Here is an 18,402-nt window from a genome sequence, read left to right as displayed (position 1 = left end):
AGTAAACAGAAGACCAATGTGTCCTGGGACATGAGTCCAACACTCATCATTATATGCGTTTATTCTTAATATTAGGATTATCAGCAACAGCAAAGAAATGTGACACTATTTTCATGACAATTAACTAGTTTTTTTTTTTTTTTAGCATTACAATAATTCTTTTTTTTATTAAATTAAATAAATCAAGTACAATAAAAACTATCATTATGATTTCAGACTGTACATGATTTTTCAAATTTGTAAATAAAACAGATTATTGGAGTACATTTTGCAAGACAATATTATCTAGTTCAAGATTTCAAGAGTTTCTTGCCGTTTCTTTGTAATTATCTGTGAAATTTGCTTGTTTTGAAGTAAATCCTAAATTTTTTCCCCAGTGTGCTTGACACAGTCCACTACATTTGGTCTGGTTGATTTTTACATGTGAAAAATAAAATAAATAAATAAAATAAAAGTTCAACAATGTTCTAAATAGAACCTTCTGGGTCTTGACTCAATTTCAAATATGCCAAAAAGGTTCTATATAAGGAGAAATGTCTAAATGATTGCATAATACTTTCATGTTTAACAGGTTATTTCTACTTTTTTTCTATTGATAAAGTTGTTTGCGAGCTGCTTAATTCATAAAATGTACTTGATCCCGTTAGATACCCCTAAAATGTTTTATTGAGCGCCTTTAAAACCCTTTTTCTAAGAGAATGGGAACTGAAAAAGCGGGTGCAGAAGAGAGGTCAGCTTTTACCAGCTGCCGTCAGCAAACAACTAATAATCATCTCAGCTCCTCATGCACATTTGCCTCGAGGGCAGAGCAACACGATCCACAGTTGAACAGTCCTGGGGTCAAAAGGCCCGTTGTGTTCGGCCGCCTGATGATGCAGGTGTTCTTTAGATGGACAGATGGATGTTTCCTTTTCATCCTTCAGTAAACACACAGACAGACACATGAGACCTTCAGAACGGCCAGACCTCTTCCTGACCAGCAGTGTTTCAAATGATTTACGTTCACGCATCTGGCAAATGTTTTGATCTGAAACATTGCATTGTTGAACGCATACACTGCATTCATTAGTTAATGCATTCTCGAGGAATCAAACGCATGACCTTGCCAAACGTTAATCATAATCATGCAAATAATCTAAGGTCATGTTACTTTGTGTGTTGCAGGGTCCATCCTGAAGTCTTCACATGCTTTTGAATGTCTCCCTCTGGTGCTGACATGTTAAACAACCATCCAATGATGTCAGAACGGCATGATATCACTCATAAAACAGGAGAAATCAATACACAGTTAAAATGAACAATAACAAAAATCTTATAATAAGACTTGATCTTCATTTTATAAATATTAGATTGCAATATTGCTTTTCTGGTTGTCACTGTATATGATATCAGGGTGTGGTGAAATGAGCCAAAATGAGCTATAAAGTCAAACAAAATACATTTGTCATTGACTTTAAATATTTTGAAGCATGTAGGGGAGACCGGGGATGGTTGTAACACGGGTCAGTTGTAACCAATCTGTCCGATCAGGAACTAGTTACAAATCACCTGATTCACTTCGCACATGCTCAGTTTAGTTCTTATTCCACATGTGATAAAGTAGAGCCAGACACAGCACATGTTAGAGTGGAAAAAAACATTTTGAGGTAAGAAAGTAACTTTTTTTGTTTTTGTTATGGGAATTTCTGTTTTATAGTTAAAGTCATCAAACTTTTATTATGTTTATTGTGTGTCTGTGTAGATATTATAAGTTGTTAGTGCTAATGTTTTGCCTGTTAGCTGTAAGGTGAGCTAGTTCATGGCTACATGACTCTGGGTTAGTTGTAACAACACACACACACACACACACACACACACACACACACACACACACACACACACACACACACACACACACACACACACACACACACACACACACACACACACACACACACACACACACACACACACACACACACACACACACACACACACACACACACACACACACACACACACACACACACACACACACACACACACACACACACACACACACACACACACACACACACACACAGTTCTATTATGGCCAATACTAACACTGGCTGTAACAAATATGCTTACAAACAAACAATGTTTGTGTTCAAGTTCAATTTATAATGAACTTTATAATGAACTTAAATTACTATGACTGAGAGTGACAAACACACTGAGACTAAGAGTGACACACACACACACACATCAGTTATATTGAAAAGTCAGTGTTGAATAAAAACCTTTCAAAATAATTTTTTTGTCAAAATCCTTATTTCATTATGTTACATATCACCCCGGTGGATATCATAATGTTACATCTCACCCCAGGGTATGTTACTAACCCAGACTATGGGGTGAATTGTAACATTTCACTCCTCGTGTTTGAAACTAAACCATGCTTTTTCTGTTTGTGTTGCAAAGATAATAGCTATGTCATTTAATAGCAGACACTTGTAACTAGTTTGGATCACATTTTAAACACACTGACTTCAAAGTACTACAAGATATAGACCGAAAGGTCAAAATTGTTACAACCATCCCCGGTCTCCTCTATACATTAACGTACAGGCAAGGTGTTATTGCATAACCTTAAAGGGATAGTTCACCCAAAAATGAAAATTGAAAATGAAAATTAGGCTAGCCTACTCACCCTCATGTCGTTCCAAACCCGTAATACTTTCATTCATATTCAAACCACACATGACATCTGAGAGAAGTATGTCCCTCACTAAGGAGTATACAGAATAATCTTCATTCTAATATAGAAAACTAAACACAGGAGATCGTTGGAAACCCAAGTCTTAAATGCATGGAACAAACAAACAATGGGAACCAGATGAACACGTGAACTGAATGTAATGATCAGTGATTATAACAACAAACTAGCGAGAATGAGGAACTAATATGAACACTATTCACTAGCCTACAAGATTTCTGAAAGGTTCTGCTGGCAGAAAATACCAGTCGGGTCTGAAGATGTTTATCAGTGTTCATAAAATATTGTGAGTGGCTATACACTGCATTTAAATGATCACAGTTGACATGCAACACTTAAAACTGCGAAAATACAGTATACAGTACTTTTTTTGTCAGTGAAAGACGGATTAGATGGTGTGTGTGTGTGTGTGTGTGTGTGTGTGGATCAGAAGAGATTATCATGTTATTAAAAGTTTATTTACAGGAGTGAATCACGCACATCTTATTTATGTTACGGGTGCTGGATCACAAATATGATCATGTAGTAGAAAGTGACAGATCCGCACACCGAATAAGCTCCCATTCAAACAAAATTTATTGGTGACGTTTCGGGCCTACATGGCCCTTCCTCAGACTAACAGGACTACATGGCCCTTCCCCCCTCCTGTTAGTCTGAGGAAGGGCCATGTAGGCCCGAAACGTCACCAATAAATTTTGTTTGAATGGGAGCTTATTCGGTGTGCGGATCTGTCACTTTCTATTAAAAGTTTATTTGACTGTAAATGGTAACAACACATGGTGGATGTTTTGTTTTGTCATGTAAGTTATTTTGAGACACTCAGTGTTGTTCTCAGTTGTCGTTATCAAAGAAAAAACATCTAATACTGACCCTTTAAAATAGTTGTATACATCATTTAGCCTATGTGTCATATCTGGACTTGGGTGATTTGGAATATTAAATAAACAAATCTTTAATTTGCTGAGTTTTTGTTGTTTTCCAGTTTGTACCAAAGATAGGCACATGTTTAGGCCTATTTATGGAAAAGAAGGGAAAGATGCCAATATTTACCTCCTGCTGAAACACGTGGGGAGAAAGAGAGATTACCGCATTTACGTCATAAAAATAGAACAAGTGAAGAGAATGGCATAACTGTGGAACGGAGGGCGGGGCTTGCAGTCTCGCAAGTTGTCTGTGATTGGTCAGAAACGATGGGTTGTAAACCATTATTATGCTATTTTACATATTGACCAGTTATTTAAAATACAATGTCTATTTATTATTTTCAGTGTCACTATTCAGGTGCCCGCTAAACAATTAGACTAGACCGCACTCCTCATGGTCATCTGTTACAGTTGATAAATATCTAATTTACTATCTGATTTTTTTCATTATTTAGCATTATCCTATTTTTATGTATATCAGTACTTTACATAAAAATAAAGAAATCAATTAACGAATAAATAAAAAACGTGTTTTGAATGTGATTCAATGGAGGTTTCTGTTTTATGAGCCATTGAGCGCCCCCTGGAGGAAAGAGAGTAAACGTCCTCTAAGAAACGGAGATCATCAGCGAGCATTAGCCACTCAAACACACCCACAAAAGTGTTGTCAACAAACGCAGAGGACGGTTAAACACGGGCAAAGAAAGCCGATAGGAGTTGAAGTCAGTGCATCATCTCCTGAACTCTTCTGTCACATCATGTCTCTGTCAGGATCGCAAACACCGGACGATGCTCTGCACGGTAAGACTGGATGTTTACATAACACTGCTTCATTGTTATAACCTGTGATGTGCAGCCTATATGGAAAGGCTTATTTATAACCTGTGACATATGTGATATTGATATGTATGTATATTATTATTATTTTTTTTTAAATTGCAAAGTTATCATTTTGTTTTCACATAGCCTAGTACATAGGCTACATTATTTTCAATTTAGAAATAAAATAAAATAAATGCATATAAATACGATTTAAAATACATTTTGACTCAATTCTATAAAAAATAACTTGATGAAATGAATTACAATTAATTAAAAATAAATGAATTATATTTTAAAATAACACAATCACTTTTGTTCAAAGTGTGTGACCACTAAGGTTGGTGTTACAGTGTACATATAACCTTATAGCTGTACTGCCTGTGTGTTTTTCTTTTGCAGTGCCATTGTTTTGTCTGTATTGTTATGTAAATAGATTCCATGACTCGCCTTTTCTAAGCCAATTACTGTGAAGAGGGTTAACAACTCATAATTTGATCAGTGGCTTAAACAGTCCGCGGGGGAAATGTGAGAACAATAGTGTGTTTGCAGAACACAAGTTCTTCATAAAACCGAATCCCTCTCAGGGAATATGTTATCATTCATAAAACACACAAATACATTCTCTCATTCATGCACAAATAGACATGCACACACTCACAGCTTGATGTTATGCTTGTTATGCGTAACACACGGCCCTCGCCTCGTCTGTGGTTATGTCACAGTTCCACATGCTGGAGAATCTGGAGCAATGGCACAATCCCTCCTCTCTCCACTGCAAAACCCCTGTCTATGAAAAATAACCACAAAATGAATGACCAGGAAGGGCGGATAGAGAAGAAAGATGCTTGACACATGAGGAAAGATGACGAAGGTCAGGATTAGATGAGAGAGAGAGAGAGAGAGAGAGAGAGAGAGAGAGAGAGAGAGACTGGCTAATCTCTGACAGAAATAAAATGCTTATGTAAGCAAGCTTTTGTGTTCATGTCAACAATCAGAGAGATACAACAATAGAATGATAGACAGACAGACAGACAGACAGATAGATAGATAGATAGATAGATAGATAGATAGATAGATCACATTCATTGGAGGGATGGGACTGGGGGGTTAGATCATCCAGCTGAGAGGGACACCCCCCTGTGCACGTCCATGCCTGGAAATATGTCACAATGCGGATGTATTCATGATGTATTCATGTTGACGTTCAAGTGAACATCATGCAAACAGATTCCACTGTCTTACAGCACAGCAATAGTCAAGTCAAGTTACCTTTATTTATATAGCGCTTTTTACAACACCGATTGTATCAAAGCAGCTTCACAGTGATAACATGAAAATAATACAACAAAGTTTGTTTCCTGGATAAAATTTCGTCATCGATCACCTAAGACAGATCAATAATTTTTTTTAATATTAAATGTCTCCAACTAAGCAAGCCAAAAGCCAAGGCAACAGTGGCAAGGAACCAAAACTAAATTTTTGGTTGAATCCATTTTATTAATCCAAAAGTAACCAGAAGTCCACCGGTTCATTTGTCCGTCAGGTTCTTGGGTGGAGCTGGAGGGTCTGGTGGGATCTGCAGGTCAAACAGAAGGAGAATTGGGAGCGCAGGACACCACAGCCTCCTTCCTGCAGGGGGAGCTGGAGAGGATTCTGCTGGAGGCTCAGCTGGAGTGTGAGAGGAGTAGTCAAACAGAGAGGTGTGTGTCTGAAGGCCGATTTAAGCTTCTTTGGGGAATTATGAATGTTGAGCCAGTTCACTTGGAAGTAAATTAATCAGACATTACTGCAAACATGTTTGGAGCACATGTAGTTATTTTAGTAAAGTGTTTGACTAGCAGTGTTTTATTTCAGTGTTTAGTGATTGATGAGTGATTACATAGTGAAAAGTAACAGCCTACACAGTTTTTGTGTTATATGAATGGAACATGGGCTTTAGTGGTTAACTTTTTTTCAGTATTATTTACACCAGGGGTGCAAATCCTGTTCCTGGAGATCTACTTTCCTGCAAAGTTCAGCTCCAAACCTGATCCAAGGCCCTGTTTACACCTGGTATTCAGATGCTTTAGGTCGATCGGATCACAAGTGGACGATGTTAAATACAGGTGTAAACGCGGTCTATAACGGTTTGAGCTTGTCCACTTTTGACCACTTCCAGAGGTACCACCTACTGACCTAATGCATAAACATAACGGGAGGAGCTCTACCCAGACGGGGTTTAAACTTTGGCGGCTGAAGACCCAAGTTTGGTTTGAAGATGAAAAACATACCAAGCACAATGTTCTCTCACCATTCCTGATTTCTAACACACACTCACAGTGTTCGGCTGGTCTTGTGTCTGTCAGAGCAGAAATGAAAGCTGATGATCTCTGTATGTTTTTTTGCGTTCATATGTAAATTGCGCAAGCTTATTTGGTCCTTTAAGATCGAAAGATCTGGAAAAAAACATACATTTACCCGCCCATCGAAGAAGTCAGGGCAGAAGTGGTTGGAAGAGGACAAAACGTGCTGTTTTTATAACACAAGTTTCGTCTCTGATTTCAGTCCTCCACAGGTCGTGACCCCGAGAACATCTGGATCTCCTAAACCAGCCAGTGAGGGCAGCAGCAGCAGCAGCACAGACTGTGTTACTATACAGGTAACAGCACTGTTCAGTCTACAGTATGTTCATCGCCAGAAAATGTACAACCAGTTACCTGAACCAATCACAACCTGAATAGTTATGAGGATTACAATCATGATGACTGATTGAGACAGACTTTGCAATGGTAATTAATTGGTTTCATGGATTTATGTATGCTCATAAGTCTTTAATTAGTCACTCAATCGTCAAGCTGAAAAAACCCTCCCTTAAAGGTGCCATGTGTAAAAATTGAGGTAAAAATATCCAAAAAATGAGCTACACGCATCAAAAGAATGAGAAGAAATAAGGGCAATGATGTCATTAAAAAAATGTCAAGTTATAGTGCTGCAGAGATATCAACCTTAATTAGCATTAGCATTACTAGCCACGGCCCGACAGGTGTCGTAATACCAGTTTCGGCCATGGGAGGCGGTATGCGGGCAACATAACCACCAGCCAACCTGCAATACACGACACGAATAACTCGCACGGCTTGTGGGCGTACTTGAACCTGATGTCTATCGTGTGTGTACAGCCCACTACTTCATTTCAATTCAGGGAAGAGAGCGGAAGGATGGCTGAAGCCTTTGGCAAGAGACCCCTACAACCACCGCGCTCTGAAGCACAAATCAGATCAGATAAGAAAAGGACCGCTCGTCACGGTCCGGGCTCGAAAGCGCGGGGGACGGCGAGCGAACTGCAGCGCATAGCCCCGTTTTACAACGTTCAGCACCCATTCTGACACGCCCGGGATCGCTCCCCATGCTTTCGCACGCATAGCTCGGGGCAGAATGGTCTCCGTGTTCTGACCGCCGCACTGCGCGGGTTCGAGAAACTGAAACGGAGGTATCAGCGCGGCGCGCGCGCCCTCGTTGTCTGAAGAGTGCTGCTCGCTGACGACAGCAGCCGCTGTTTCACATTCAATGACTCGGTCGCTTAGGACGGAGAACAATTTGTGGCGCGAACAGGTCATTTGTAGCCTACTGTATCTTTCAACAGTGTTCGTGTTTTTTTTACTATAGTAGAGATGATCGGTTCATGTGCGCTGTCTGATGTTTACTGCATCACTCGACATGGAGAGGTTGGGTAAAGTAATAATTACAAGAGCTTCACGGTTATCAGATACAAGCATTCAACGGCCCTGTAGTATATATATATATATATAAATAGTTATTTGTGTTTGCGCACGTGATATCAGGAAGCAATGTAATAACGTTACCTGTAATACACACATGATGGCAATGCGCAAATCGTGTGTGTGTGTGTCACAAATCATTATTGTTTCTTCAACTTATTAAAATATCTTACTTTACTGCAACTATCTGTTTCTGCTTCTTTATCATATTTATAGTGTATGATTTATAAAATACCATATCCTACATCACATATTTTGATATGTGAGGTAGACTGCCCCCATCTGGTATGGAATGTGGAGTATGACTTGATTTTTTTTTGCCAGACAATTACACATGGCACCTTTAATGTGTTGCATTTATATGGCTGTAACAATGTCAACTGGTGACCAGAGGCGGCCTTTGCAATACGAAGGTCAGTTTCAAAGAAACAGTCGGAGATCCCCCCCGGAGAATTGTTGTATGAAAACAATATCACATTTGCAAATGTGCTGATATTCAGGAAAACAGCACTTTGGCTCATGTGAAATTGCTTATAAATATTAAAAACAAGAGCTTATACAGGGACTTTTTTTGCACCATATCTTGGTTTTTGGAAGCATTTTTATTAATTTTGGTGGCATTTTTGCCCCGAGCCCTCGTTGATTCCCAACCCTGCTGTTTGTGCGCTGCGTGTTGACGGGGACGGGCTCTTTTTTCGAGTGCAAGCGAAGGCCCCTTCTGTTGTGAGGTCCGGGTGAAACATAGCAAAGGCTGATACTGCTGGTGAACCACAAATGTGTTGCATTTCTGTTTTTTTGCGATAAACAACAAGGATGAATGCAAACGCAACTGTATAATCATGCATGATAGGATAGAAATACAAATAGGCTAATGAACTTGAATGAGTTCCTAATAAAAAGAAATACGACCCAGACTACATTAAATACAGGTTCACTTGCAGTAAGGACAAAGCTGGTTGTATCAGGTGACCACTTGATGTCCACTGTACCACGGACTGGTTCCTGAAGCAAAGCCAGTTGAGAAGCACTGATTTAATGCATGTATTTGATCCGCTCTTTCTCTTTCAGTCGGATGAGAATGACAGGCAAGTGAGCGCTGAATGGGTGTGGGATTGGTCCAGTCGGCCAGAAAACCTCCCGCCCAAGTAAGATTTACCTTTAATTCATACTTTGATTCAGTTGTAGCTGTAGTTCTTAAATCATGTTTGTCTCTTCAGTTCACCTTCTAAAGTGATATAGGCGTTTGATGGTTAGGAATTAATAAATGTATTGTATAAATGTAGTTTTGTGTGCAGGGTTTGTTTGTTAGACTGTTGGAAATTGTTTTTTAATCCAAACCCTTTCCTCTGGTCTTATACAAAAGTGAGTATTAATGTATATACAAATATGTATTGAAATTCATACTTTACCCCAAAATCTTTTTTGCATAAAAAAACTATTTATGAGACCATTAAGATTTTTTTGTTGTTGCATTGAGTTGTTTGCATTACTTTCCATTAATTAAAATCTGCATTTAAAAAAATCACATTACTATTATAATATATGCAAACAATTGTTTTTTTTTTACTAAGAAACATTTATTCACTAAGGATGCATTAAATGGATCAAAAGTGCCAGTAAAGACATTTATAATCTTACAAAATATTGTTATGTTGTTCTTTTGAAATCTATATTAATCAATCAAGGAATCCTCAGAAACGCATCACAGTTTTCACCAAAATATGAAGCAGCACAACCGTTTTCAACATTGATGATAATCAGAAATTATTCTTGAGCAGCAAATCAGCATATTATAATGATTTCTGAAGGATCATGTGACACCGAAGACTGGGGTAATGATGCAGAAAATTCAGCTTTGTTCACAGGAATAAATATTTCACAATATTACTGTTTTTACTGCATTTTTGATCAAATAAATGCAGCCTTGTAAGAGACATTTTTAAAAATCTCACCGACCCCAAATGTTTGAATGGTAGACAGATAAGAATAGGCTACTTAAAATTTCAGAGGATAGTTCATGCAATTAATTTGAGTTTTATAGGTTCAGCTTACCAAAAAACAGCCAGAAAGCCCTGGAATAGATAGAATAATAAAGTTGAAACTTTTTTTTTGCACATGATGCCATTTACAGTCCTAGAAAGTATGCTTATTAGGACATAAAAACGTAATTTTGGAAGAAAATAAATGAGGCGTTCGTGTCCTTTCAGATTAACAGAGCGCTTCACAGATTGCCAGTTGTTGCAGTGGAGCGTGTGACCTGCGTTAACCCTGCATACCTCCGCTTAAATCTCAGAGAGGATCATTTAGTCGCCACACAAAAATAGCTTGTGCGCCACACACCATGAGTCAGCGAATCTGAGTTGGCTCTCTAGAGGAGAAAGTTCATAATGCACATATCATTACAGATAAAAAATACAACTTTGCAACAAAAACTTTTTGGATTGCAGCGTTTAATGATGTAGGATTGCAGATTTTAGGAATGGAGACTGCTCCGATATCATGAGGCTATTAAAAGCAAAAACCTTTGAGAAAGCACAAAAAGCTTTACTTTGTCATTGTCAATTTTCATGGCGGTGCATATACGCACTGTGCAAAAATAAATCTTCCTGCGCAAATGTTTCAAAGGTTATTTGAAATTAGTCTTTAGAAATAGAGCTAATGTAGAGTCATTTAATTAAAAGGTTCACATTAAATTTGATCGTTTTATCGATAAGTCATTGCAGCTCTTCTAAAAAAAAAAAAACGTATATTTTTTAACATGCACTATCTACTCCATTTTCTTGCAACCAATGCAGTTTTTATTTTCAATTTGAGTTTTATCTTGGTTGCATTGAGCTGTGATGTCAGTCTGTGATGTTTAAATGTCAAGTGGCTTTTCATCAAAAGACAAAACTTCTTTGCATATTCTTGCGTTCCTGCTCTCCCACATTTGCATGTGTATGAGGTCCAGTCTGACTTCATTATAGCAACAAGCTTTATATGATAGGATTGACAAGATTTAAACTGGGATTACAATGCTGAATTTGGCTTAATCTGTTTCAGAGAAATTAAGCTTAAAACACCTTCAGGGTCACATGGTGCACGCTTGTTAAATTCTCCAGCCTGACGTGATTTTTGTTTCAAAAGCTTTTGCTTTTGGGGTGTCCAAACTCGGTCCAGGAGAGTCCTGCATGGTTTAGCTCAAGCTTCTAGTATGCCTAGTCAGAGAAGGTCATTATTGGGAGATATGAGGGTCCGTGGCTCTACCATTAGAGAAAGCGTAACGGCTAGTTTGATCACGTGTGCCTTGATAACCAATCACATTACAGCCTCGACATCATTGAATTTTGACAGTCAATCTCTGTTTGTGGATACCATAGAAATGAATGCTGCTCAATGCGCCTGCTGCCGTACCAGCAGCGCATTGATATTACAAACTTAGTGCCGGTCACGTTGGAAGTTACCGAGCTGAGGACTATTTTCAGGCGCTGCGTAATATCATTGCGCTGCTGGTACGGCAGCAGTTCCTTGATTATTACGCAGGAATGAGAATATAGTTCCTAGTCATATTGGTCTAGAAAATCGCAACTTTTCATTTTCTGTTGGTCTTAGTACACGATGTAACTACAGAAGAGTCAAGTTTTAAATAGGAAAAATATTGAAACTCTTTGGTCATTTTTTTGAGAGAGATGCTAACGGTCTAATCAGATTCAATGATCTATGCTAAGCTATGCTAAAAGTGCTAACGCCAGACCCGGAGATCGGCTGAATGGATTCGAAAACGGTAAAACTGTTTAACTCTAGGGGAGTTGGAAAATGAGCCTATTTCCAAAAAAAAGTGGAGTGCTCCTTTAAACTGAATCAGACCTGTGGTGAAATTGTCCGTGACTTCTCTTGTAAAACAGCTTTTTTTGGTCCAGTCGGCTAGAAAACCTCCCGCCCATGTAAGATTTACCATTAATTCAAACAGCATTCAGTTTTCAGTGTAAACTCTGAAAATAGATCAATCCAAAACAGATGTTTATGAGCAAACATGTTGAAGATTAGCCGATGGACTGACGATTAATTCAATGATAAGCTATTTCCTCACAAAAGCGGTTTATTCAGCAGAGGGAAGCTTCTCCTCCATTGACATTCAAGCAGCTTTGGCCTAGTAGGACTTTGATTCGCTGGTTCAGGTGTGTTTAATTGGGGTTGGCGCTAAACTTTGCAGGACAGTGGTCCTCCAGGGGCAGGATTGGACTATAAGGGCTTTTCACACCTTAATCCTGGGTATTAATAAACTGACGTTTCAGTTTGTACATTCCTAAACCCTTAGCGTTCATATTAGCATATTTTGCTGTGTCAGTCAGTGTCATTGATTGGACGAGCGCAGCCCGCGACCTGTTTATACTAAAGCGCTAGCATTGCGCCTACTCATATATTGCCGACTTTTTGTAAAATAAAGGTAAGAATGAAATGATCTAGTCTTGTCAATCCAGTTGACACGTTTTCCTCAGCCATTTGATCATCAGGTTTTGTTCATGTTGCTCCAGTGCTGCTGTCATTAAAGCAAAAGAGAGATGCACCAAATACTGAGACATTCGCAGACATTCGCAGATTCATGTGCATTTTTCAAAACAGTTTCTCACTGAAATTATGTTGATAAAACTGTAATTTATAATGAGAATAAAAAAATAAGCTCACGAGCAGATACATTTCCTCTCTAGAGAAGCGTTCAGTCTTTCCGCTTGCGAATTCCATCATGTAAATACTAGCGAATCCGCCATGGCGCGAGCGCAGCTGGCTTTTAAAGGGAATAGGATATTACACTCTGATTGGTTTATTGCACGTTACGTCCAAAACACACCCATCACTCATTAAGAGAATAGGGACAACCCTTTTAGACCATGCACCGGGCGCGCTGATCATTTTTCCCGTTGGTAAACTAGCAAAAGTGGATTCGGACACACTCTAAGTGCACTTGCAGTTTTTTAAAAACTCTGGTCTGAGTGGAGATTTTGGAAAACTTAGTTTGCACGTTTGCATGTAAACTGAGAAAGACAGAGATTAAGGCAGCCGACGTCACAGTATGTGACTCTGTTCGGGATTCTGATTGGCTAACGTGGGCTTGAGCTTCTTGTTACACTTTCACCTACAGGTCTGGCATGTACACAGGTAAACAAACACTTTTCTGAAAACTGACGTGTGCACGATGTTATTTTTGAAAACGGAGAGGGGTGAAATGGCCGTTTATGAAAATAGCCGTCCACGTGTAACCGTAGCCTTAGACCACACGCTTACACTGTTCAAATATGGCCCCTTATTGAATATATTATATTCTGTATACATATCTAGATTGTATTGCTGAATGACCCTGATCTCTCTCTCTCTCTCTCTCTCTCTCTCTCTCTCTCTCTCTCTCTCTCTCTCTCTCTCTCTCTCTCTCTCTCTCTCTCTCTCTCTCTCTCTCTCTCTCTCTCTCTCTCTCTCTCTCTCTCTCTTTCTTTAGGGAGTTTGTGTTTCATCACCCAAAGCAGTCCGGCTCTCTGAGCGTGAGGAAGACTGAGGTGATGAAGAGGGGTTTGTTTTCCTCAGACGTGCTCCTCATCCTCCTGCCCTCTCTGCTCGCCTCACATGCTCTGACGCTGGGTCTGGGGTGAGGCAGTTTCTCAGATCATATTTCATATCATATCCTAGCTTCTAATATTTTCATTTTAATATCATTGCAAATCAGCGATAGCTTTAAGACAGTTTTTCATAAAAACTGCGGCAATGAGATTAATCTATGTTCAAACAGGCCATATATATTTACCTTTGTGCATTTTAATATTTTACAGAATTAAAGCACTGTTTATCTGCATTAAAAAAAGTTTAGGATTCTGCGGACGTTCATCTCATCCCCATATAACCCCATTGAACTCTTGCGAGTCTATGGCTGGTTTTAATGCAAAATATGATTGATGTTGATTGGGAAAGAGCCTTAAACATGCCGTTTTCAATCCCATCATAAGCCTTATTTGCATTGAAAGTCACGAGTCAGCACTTGGAATTTAAATACACCATTGTACACACATGCTCAAATATCAGAGTGTGCGTCCATTAGTGATGGCAATCTGTGTTTATTTGTTTCTGATTGGGAGTGTTTATGCATTTAAATGCAAGAGTGAATCCGCAAAATTATCGTATCTTAGTATTGCTAATTGAGACGCTTCTCTTCACTTTTCTTCACCTATCAACATTTGTTTTCCTCTTCTTTACTCTTCACTTTAACCTCGCTGAATACAAGTATGAATTGCTTTTATCATACTGTTCTCAAACTTTTGACCATTAGTGCTTCGATGAGGCTTCTCTGCCATCTTGACTTTGTAAAAAAGACTGTAGATCAAATATATTTGGCTCATAACGCTGTGAGTGTTTCCCTGCACAAGCCCCCGAGTCCCATATGTCTGTGTTTGCAATAAACCAGAAACAAATCAAAATGTTTGTGCTCAGACTCTCTAAAATGTATTGAGCTGAACAAATTGAATTTTTTGTGACTTCCATTTTCATTATAGGCATTGATGTTGCATAAGAAAGAACACAAATAAGAACAAATAAGAGATGAGAAACGATTATCTCTTTCTGTCTTTCTGTTTTCTATCTTTCTCAGAATATACATAGGGAAACGGCTGGCATCCTCCTCCACCAGCACGCTGTGACATGTGACATTTGGCAGCTCACCGATTGGCTTAGACCGCTGCCGCTAGCACTGTAGCCCAATCACGCCTCTCTTCTCCTCTTGTGATGGGCAACTGCCTCTTCTGTCTCTGTCTGTCCCACCACAAAACAAGTCTGTCTGTCTCCAAAGGGGTCATAACGTGACAAATCCATTTTCAGATAAAAGAGCCTGATGAATTATGACAACATACTGTTTCAGAATGATATACATTTCACAACTCAAAGTTTTCTTCCCAATAAGAGCATTTATTTAAACAAAGCTACAAAAACAACTTGTTCTGAACTCCTCGCTAAAAAAGAGATTTAAATTACAAACTGTTAAACTTAATGATGCATAATGTTAAAACTTCAAATGGATGAACATTGTATATGCAATTCAAATATTCAATTCAAATGTCTTAAATTTGTGCCTAAATATTTCTGATGTTAAACTGATTAATATACGTTATCACATGACTGACAAAATTTAGATATTATTTTTTTGTTTGATCAGAACAGGTTGAAAATTTTCAGGCAAAAAACTTTGTTTTTCTTGCAAAACAATGAATCCAATAAACTTTAGCATTATATATGTGGACCTAAGTGAAAAAATGTATGTATGATATGATATTACCATAAATTATGTATGATATGACTCCCTGTGCATCTTTTTAGGACTAAACTGTCCCTCTAAATCTTTTTGTAGTTGTTTCTCTTATTATTGTTCACATGTGTGTGTCAGGTGTAATACAGATAAAGACTAGATCAAATGCAAAACATGCATTCAGCTTGACGGTGTTTGTTCTGAGTATTTATGGAGCAAGTAATATGATAAATCTTGTGTTGCACTATTGTGTTTGCGATATAGACCCGTTTCGTGTTGAAATGTGAAGGCAACTGGAGCTCATTAGGTTTTCTGCTCAGAATAATCTCGTTTGTAACGACTCGACCTCAATAAATGTCACTCTTACCACCTTCTGCTTCGTATGGTATTTTACTTCAAAATAGATTTGAGGCTTTCACCTTTAATACAATATAGAAAATACCTTTTATTGAGCTTGTGCTCTATTGGAATACAATGTAAATGAATAACTCTAATATGTACTTGACTTGCTTCTAATCAATGTCAAGTGTTTAGGTAGAAATATAAAGGGAGTTGTATAATTTGCCTATTTCATGTGGTCACCATTTTGGTAATTTTTTTCACAATATTTAGTCACTTTTTCTTCTGTGTCATTTCAAAGGTCATGTGATGTGAAGATTTAATTTTTTTTAAATATTCTATTTATTCAAAGTCAGGTTTCTAGAAGTATTTTATATCAGCTACCCTATAGTATTTATATCTGATACCTTTACTATATTTATAAAACGCAATACAAAGACAACACACATTTAAGATGCGTTGCAGGAACAAAAAGTCCTAATACTTCTAATAAAAAATAGTTTTACTTCTCAGACATGTAACTTTAATGATGTTTAAATATACAACAAGACAAAGACACTGATAATTTTTGTGACATGTAATGCAGGAATTATAATTAATTTTTAGAAAAAATTAGTGTTTTTTTGTTCTAGCAAAGTCATCGTTTGCTTTTATCGCATAAAAACAGCAGCTTGTCAGTCCGATAAACTCCTTTTTGTGTTTGACAGAAGATAGAAAGTCAAACAGGTTTGAATCAACGTAAGGTTTGAGCATTACATTCCCTTCCTTAACTTGCATGCCCTCTCATATGCTTAATAAAAATAATGTTTATAAGAGGCACATTAAATATGCAGACAAATATAGGAAAGGGAATGAATGGAAAGCTATTGTTCATATATCACAAACGTGTGTTTCCCTGAATATGCAGCAGAGGTCAGAAGTGCTCTAGTGTGCACTGCGGTGCATTTAGAGACACCAGCGGTTCATAGCATGGTTCATGGGTTATTGTGAGTTATGGCGAGGCTCTACAATTACATTCTTATTCTTACATTTTTCATTTGAAAAATTTAGGAGCATAATCAAAAATTTAGGAGCACCTTCTGATCGATGACAGAAATAAACTTTCCCATTTACGGGCCAATATTATATTATAATGAAATAAAATCAGTATCAATAAAATGCATATGCAGAGTTTAATTATTATTACAGCTACAGACTGTTTAATGTAGCTTATGGTGACATTAATGAATGTACATTGCAATTACAATTGCATAATGTTATGAGATTAATGTTTTAAATCTAACATTTTGAATACAGAAATATGAAATGATAAAAAAAATGAAGTTATACTTTATATTTGGCTGTACGTCACAGTCTCATTGAATTATTAATTCAATCGATTCGTTCAAAACGGAACGGCGCAGTTTTGCTCTGAGATGCACAACCGTTCTGTTCTGGCTTTGTCTGGAACTAAATAGAGCAAAAACAGACAATATTGTGTCTAAAATTTATAGCCTGATATTAAATTTTCAATATCACATTTGCAATTGTGCTCATATTCGGGAAAACATCTCTTTTGCTCATGATAGATTGCTGAACATTATCATATATTATAAATATTAAAACAAGAACTTATAGGCTACAGAGGCACATTTTGCCCACATACGTATATAAAATTTTAAAAGGACTTTGTAAACTTAAATCAATGTTTTTTGACCGTTTAATGTTATTTCTCGCCATTTATACGTAAAAAATAGTTTTTGCGTGCATATGATACGCAGTTTTCACGTGCATGACGCACTTATGGCGTGTAGGCTATACGCACGCGCTCCCCACCCCTAATCCTACCCAAGGGTTTTCAGTGCGTAGCATATACACGCAAAAACATTTTTGGCATATTTTGGCACGAGAAATAACATTTGTGGTATAGATACGCACTTTCATGAGATCGTGTTGGTCAACCACAGTGCGAAACGTTACTGTTCTGCATGTAGATGCATTATGGGAGTTGTAGTTTGTAACTCTGACAGCATTATTGACAGTATTTATTTTCTCACAAGCCAGCATTTTCCAGCATGGTACTGTTTTCCTTCTCTCTTTCTTTACTTTTTTTTCTTCCCCTTGAACTTCTCACTTGTGATGGAAGAGTGGCGGAATTCAATTTGGTGCAGTAAAAATTAAGACAAAGAGGCCGGAGTTTGTCTTGTCATTTTTAGCAGAGGCACAGATTTAGATAAAGAGGGACGGGAAACAACAGTGACGTATTGATCAAAGCCTGTCGGCCTCTTGTTCAGGAAATTGATGGTCAGGAATGAAAGCTCTGGGAGATGACGGATCTTGGCATGGCCAGCGTCTGCCTGCCTTCAAAGCCGATATCTTCAGAAAGATCAGTTTGAGAAACTGCAGAACCTGTTGCAACGAGTGCTAGTTACTTTAAGAAACTCATTGTGGATGAATCTCATGAGGTTTTCACACCACGTTTTGTTTTGCATAGAAAAATTACATTTTATCGCATTGTGATATTATTTTTACTATAATGCATCCAGATATTTTACATGTGGTTTCCCAAATCAGTTGAATTCA

At 37.9% G+C, this 18,402-nt stretch overlaps 1 protein-coding gene across 2 annotated transcripts; it reads left to right on the top strand.

The window, feature by feature from the left end:
- Window positions 1-1,574: 1,574 nt before the first annotated feature.
- Window positions 1,575-15,870, top strand: LOC306996119 (BCL2/adenovirus E1B 19 kDa protein-interacting protein 3). Of its 2 annotated transcripts, none has more exons than XM_079608282.1 (7): window positions 1,575-1,646; window positions 4,214-4,461; window positions 6,026-6,182; window positions 7,027-7,120; window positions 9,309-9,385; window positions 13,711-13,857; window positions 14,851-15,870. In XM_079608282.1, exons 2-7 carry the CDS (start codon window positions 4,419-4,421, stop codon window positions 14,897-14,899), a joined length of 567 nt encoding a protein of 188 aa, XP_079464408.1. In that variant the 5' UTR covers window positions 1,575-1,646; window positions 4,214-4,418; the 3' UTR covers window positions 14,900-15,870. The 2 variants fall into 2 exon arrangements, with proteins under 2 accessions (XP_079464408.1, XP_079464409.1); XM_079608283.1 differs by lacking the exon at window positions 1,575-1,646 and having other exon boundaries at window positions 4,305-4,461; window positions 14,851-14,908; window positions 14,964-15,047.
- Window positions 15,871-18,402: the final 2,532 nt, after the last annotated feature.

This window comes from Phoxinus phoxinus (genome assembly GCF_949152265.1).
Source record: "Phoxinus phoxinus genome assembly, chromosome: 3".
Lineage (NCBI taxonomy): Eukaryota > Metazoa > Chordata > Actinopteri > Cypriniformes > Leuciscidae > Phoxinus > Phoxinus phoxinus.
The sequence above is the reverse complement of the archived record's forward strand: the minus strand, read 5'-3'. Positions and strand labels throughout refer to the sequence as shown.

What these genes read in the sequence shown, in the direction of transcription:
- LOC306996119 (XM_079608282.1), top strand. Translation starts at nt 4,419, where the DNA reads ATGTCTCTGTCAGGATCGCAAACACCGGACGATGCTCTGCACG. An exon ending in CAGACTGTGTTACTATACAG is followed by an intron (nt 7,121 to 9,308) that starts GTAACAGCACTG and finishes TTTCTCTTTCAG; the next exon opens with TCGGATGAGAATGACAGGCA. An exon ending in CCAGAAAACCTCCCGCCCAA is followed by an intron (nt 9,386 to 13,710) that starts GTAAGATTTACC and finishes CTCTTTCTTTAG; the next exon opens with GGAGTTTGTGTTTCATCACC.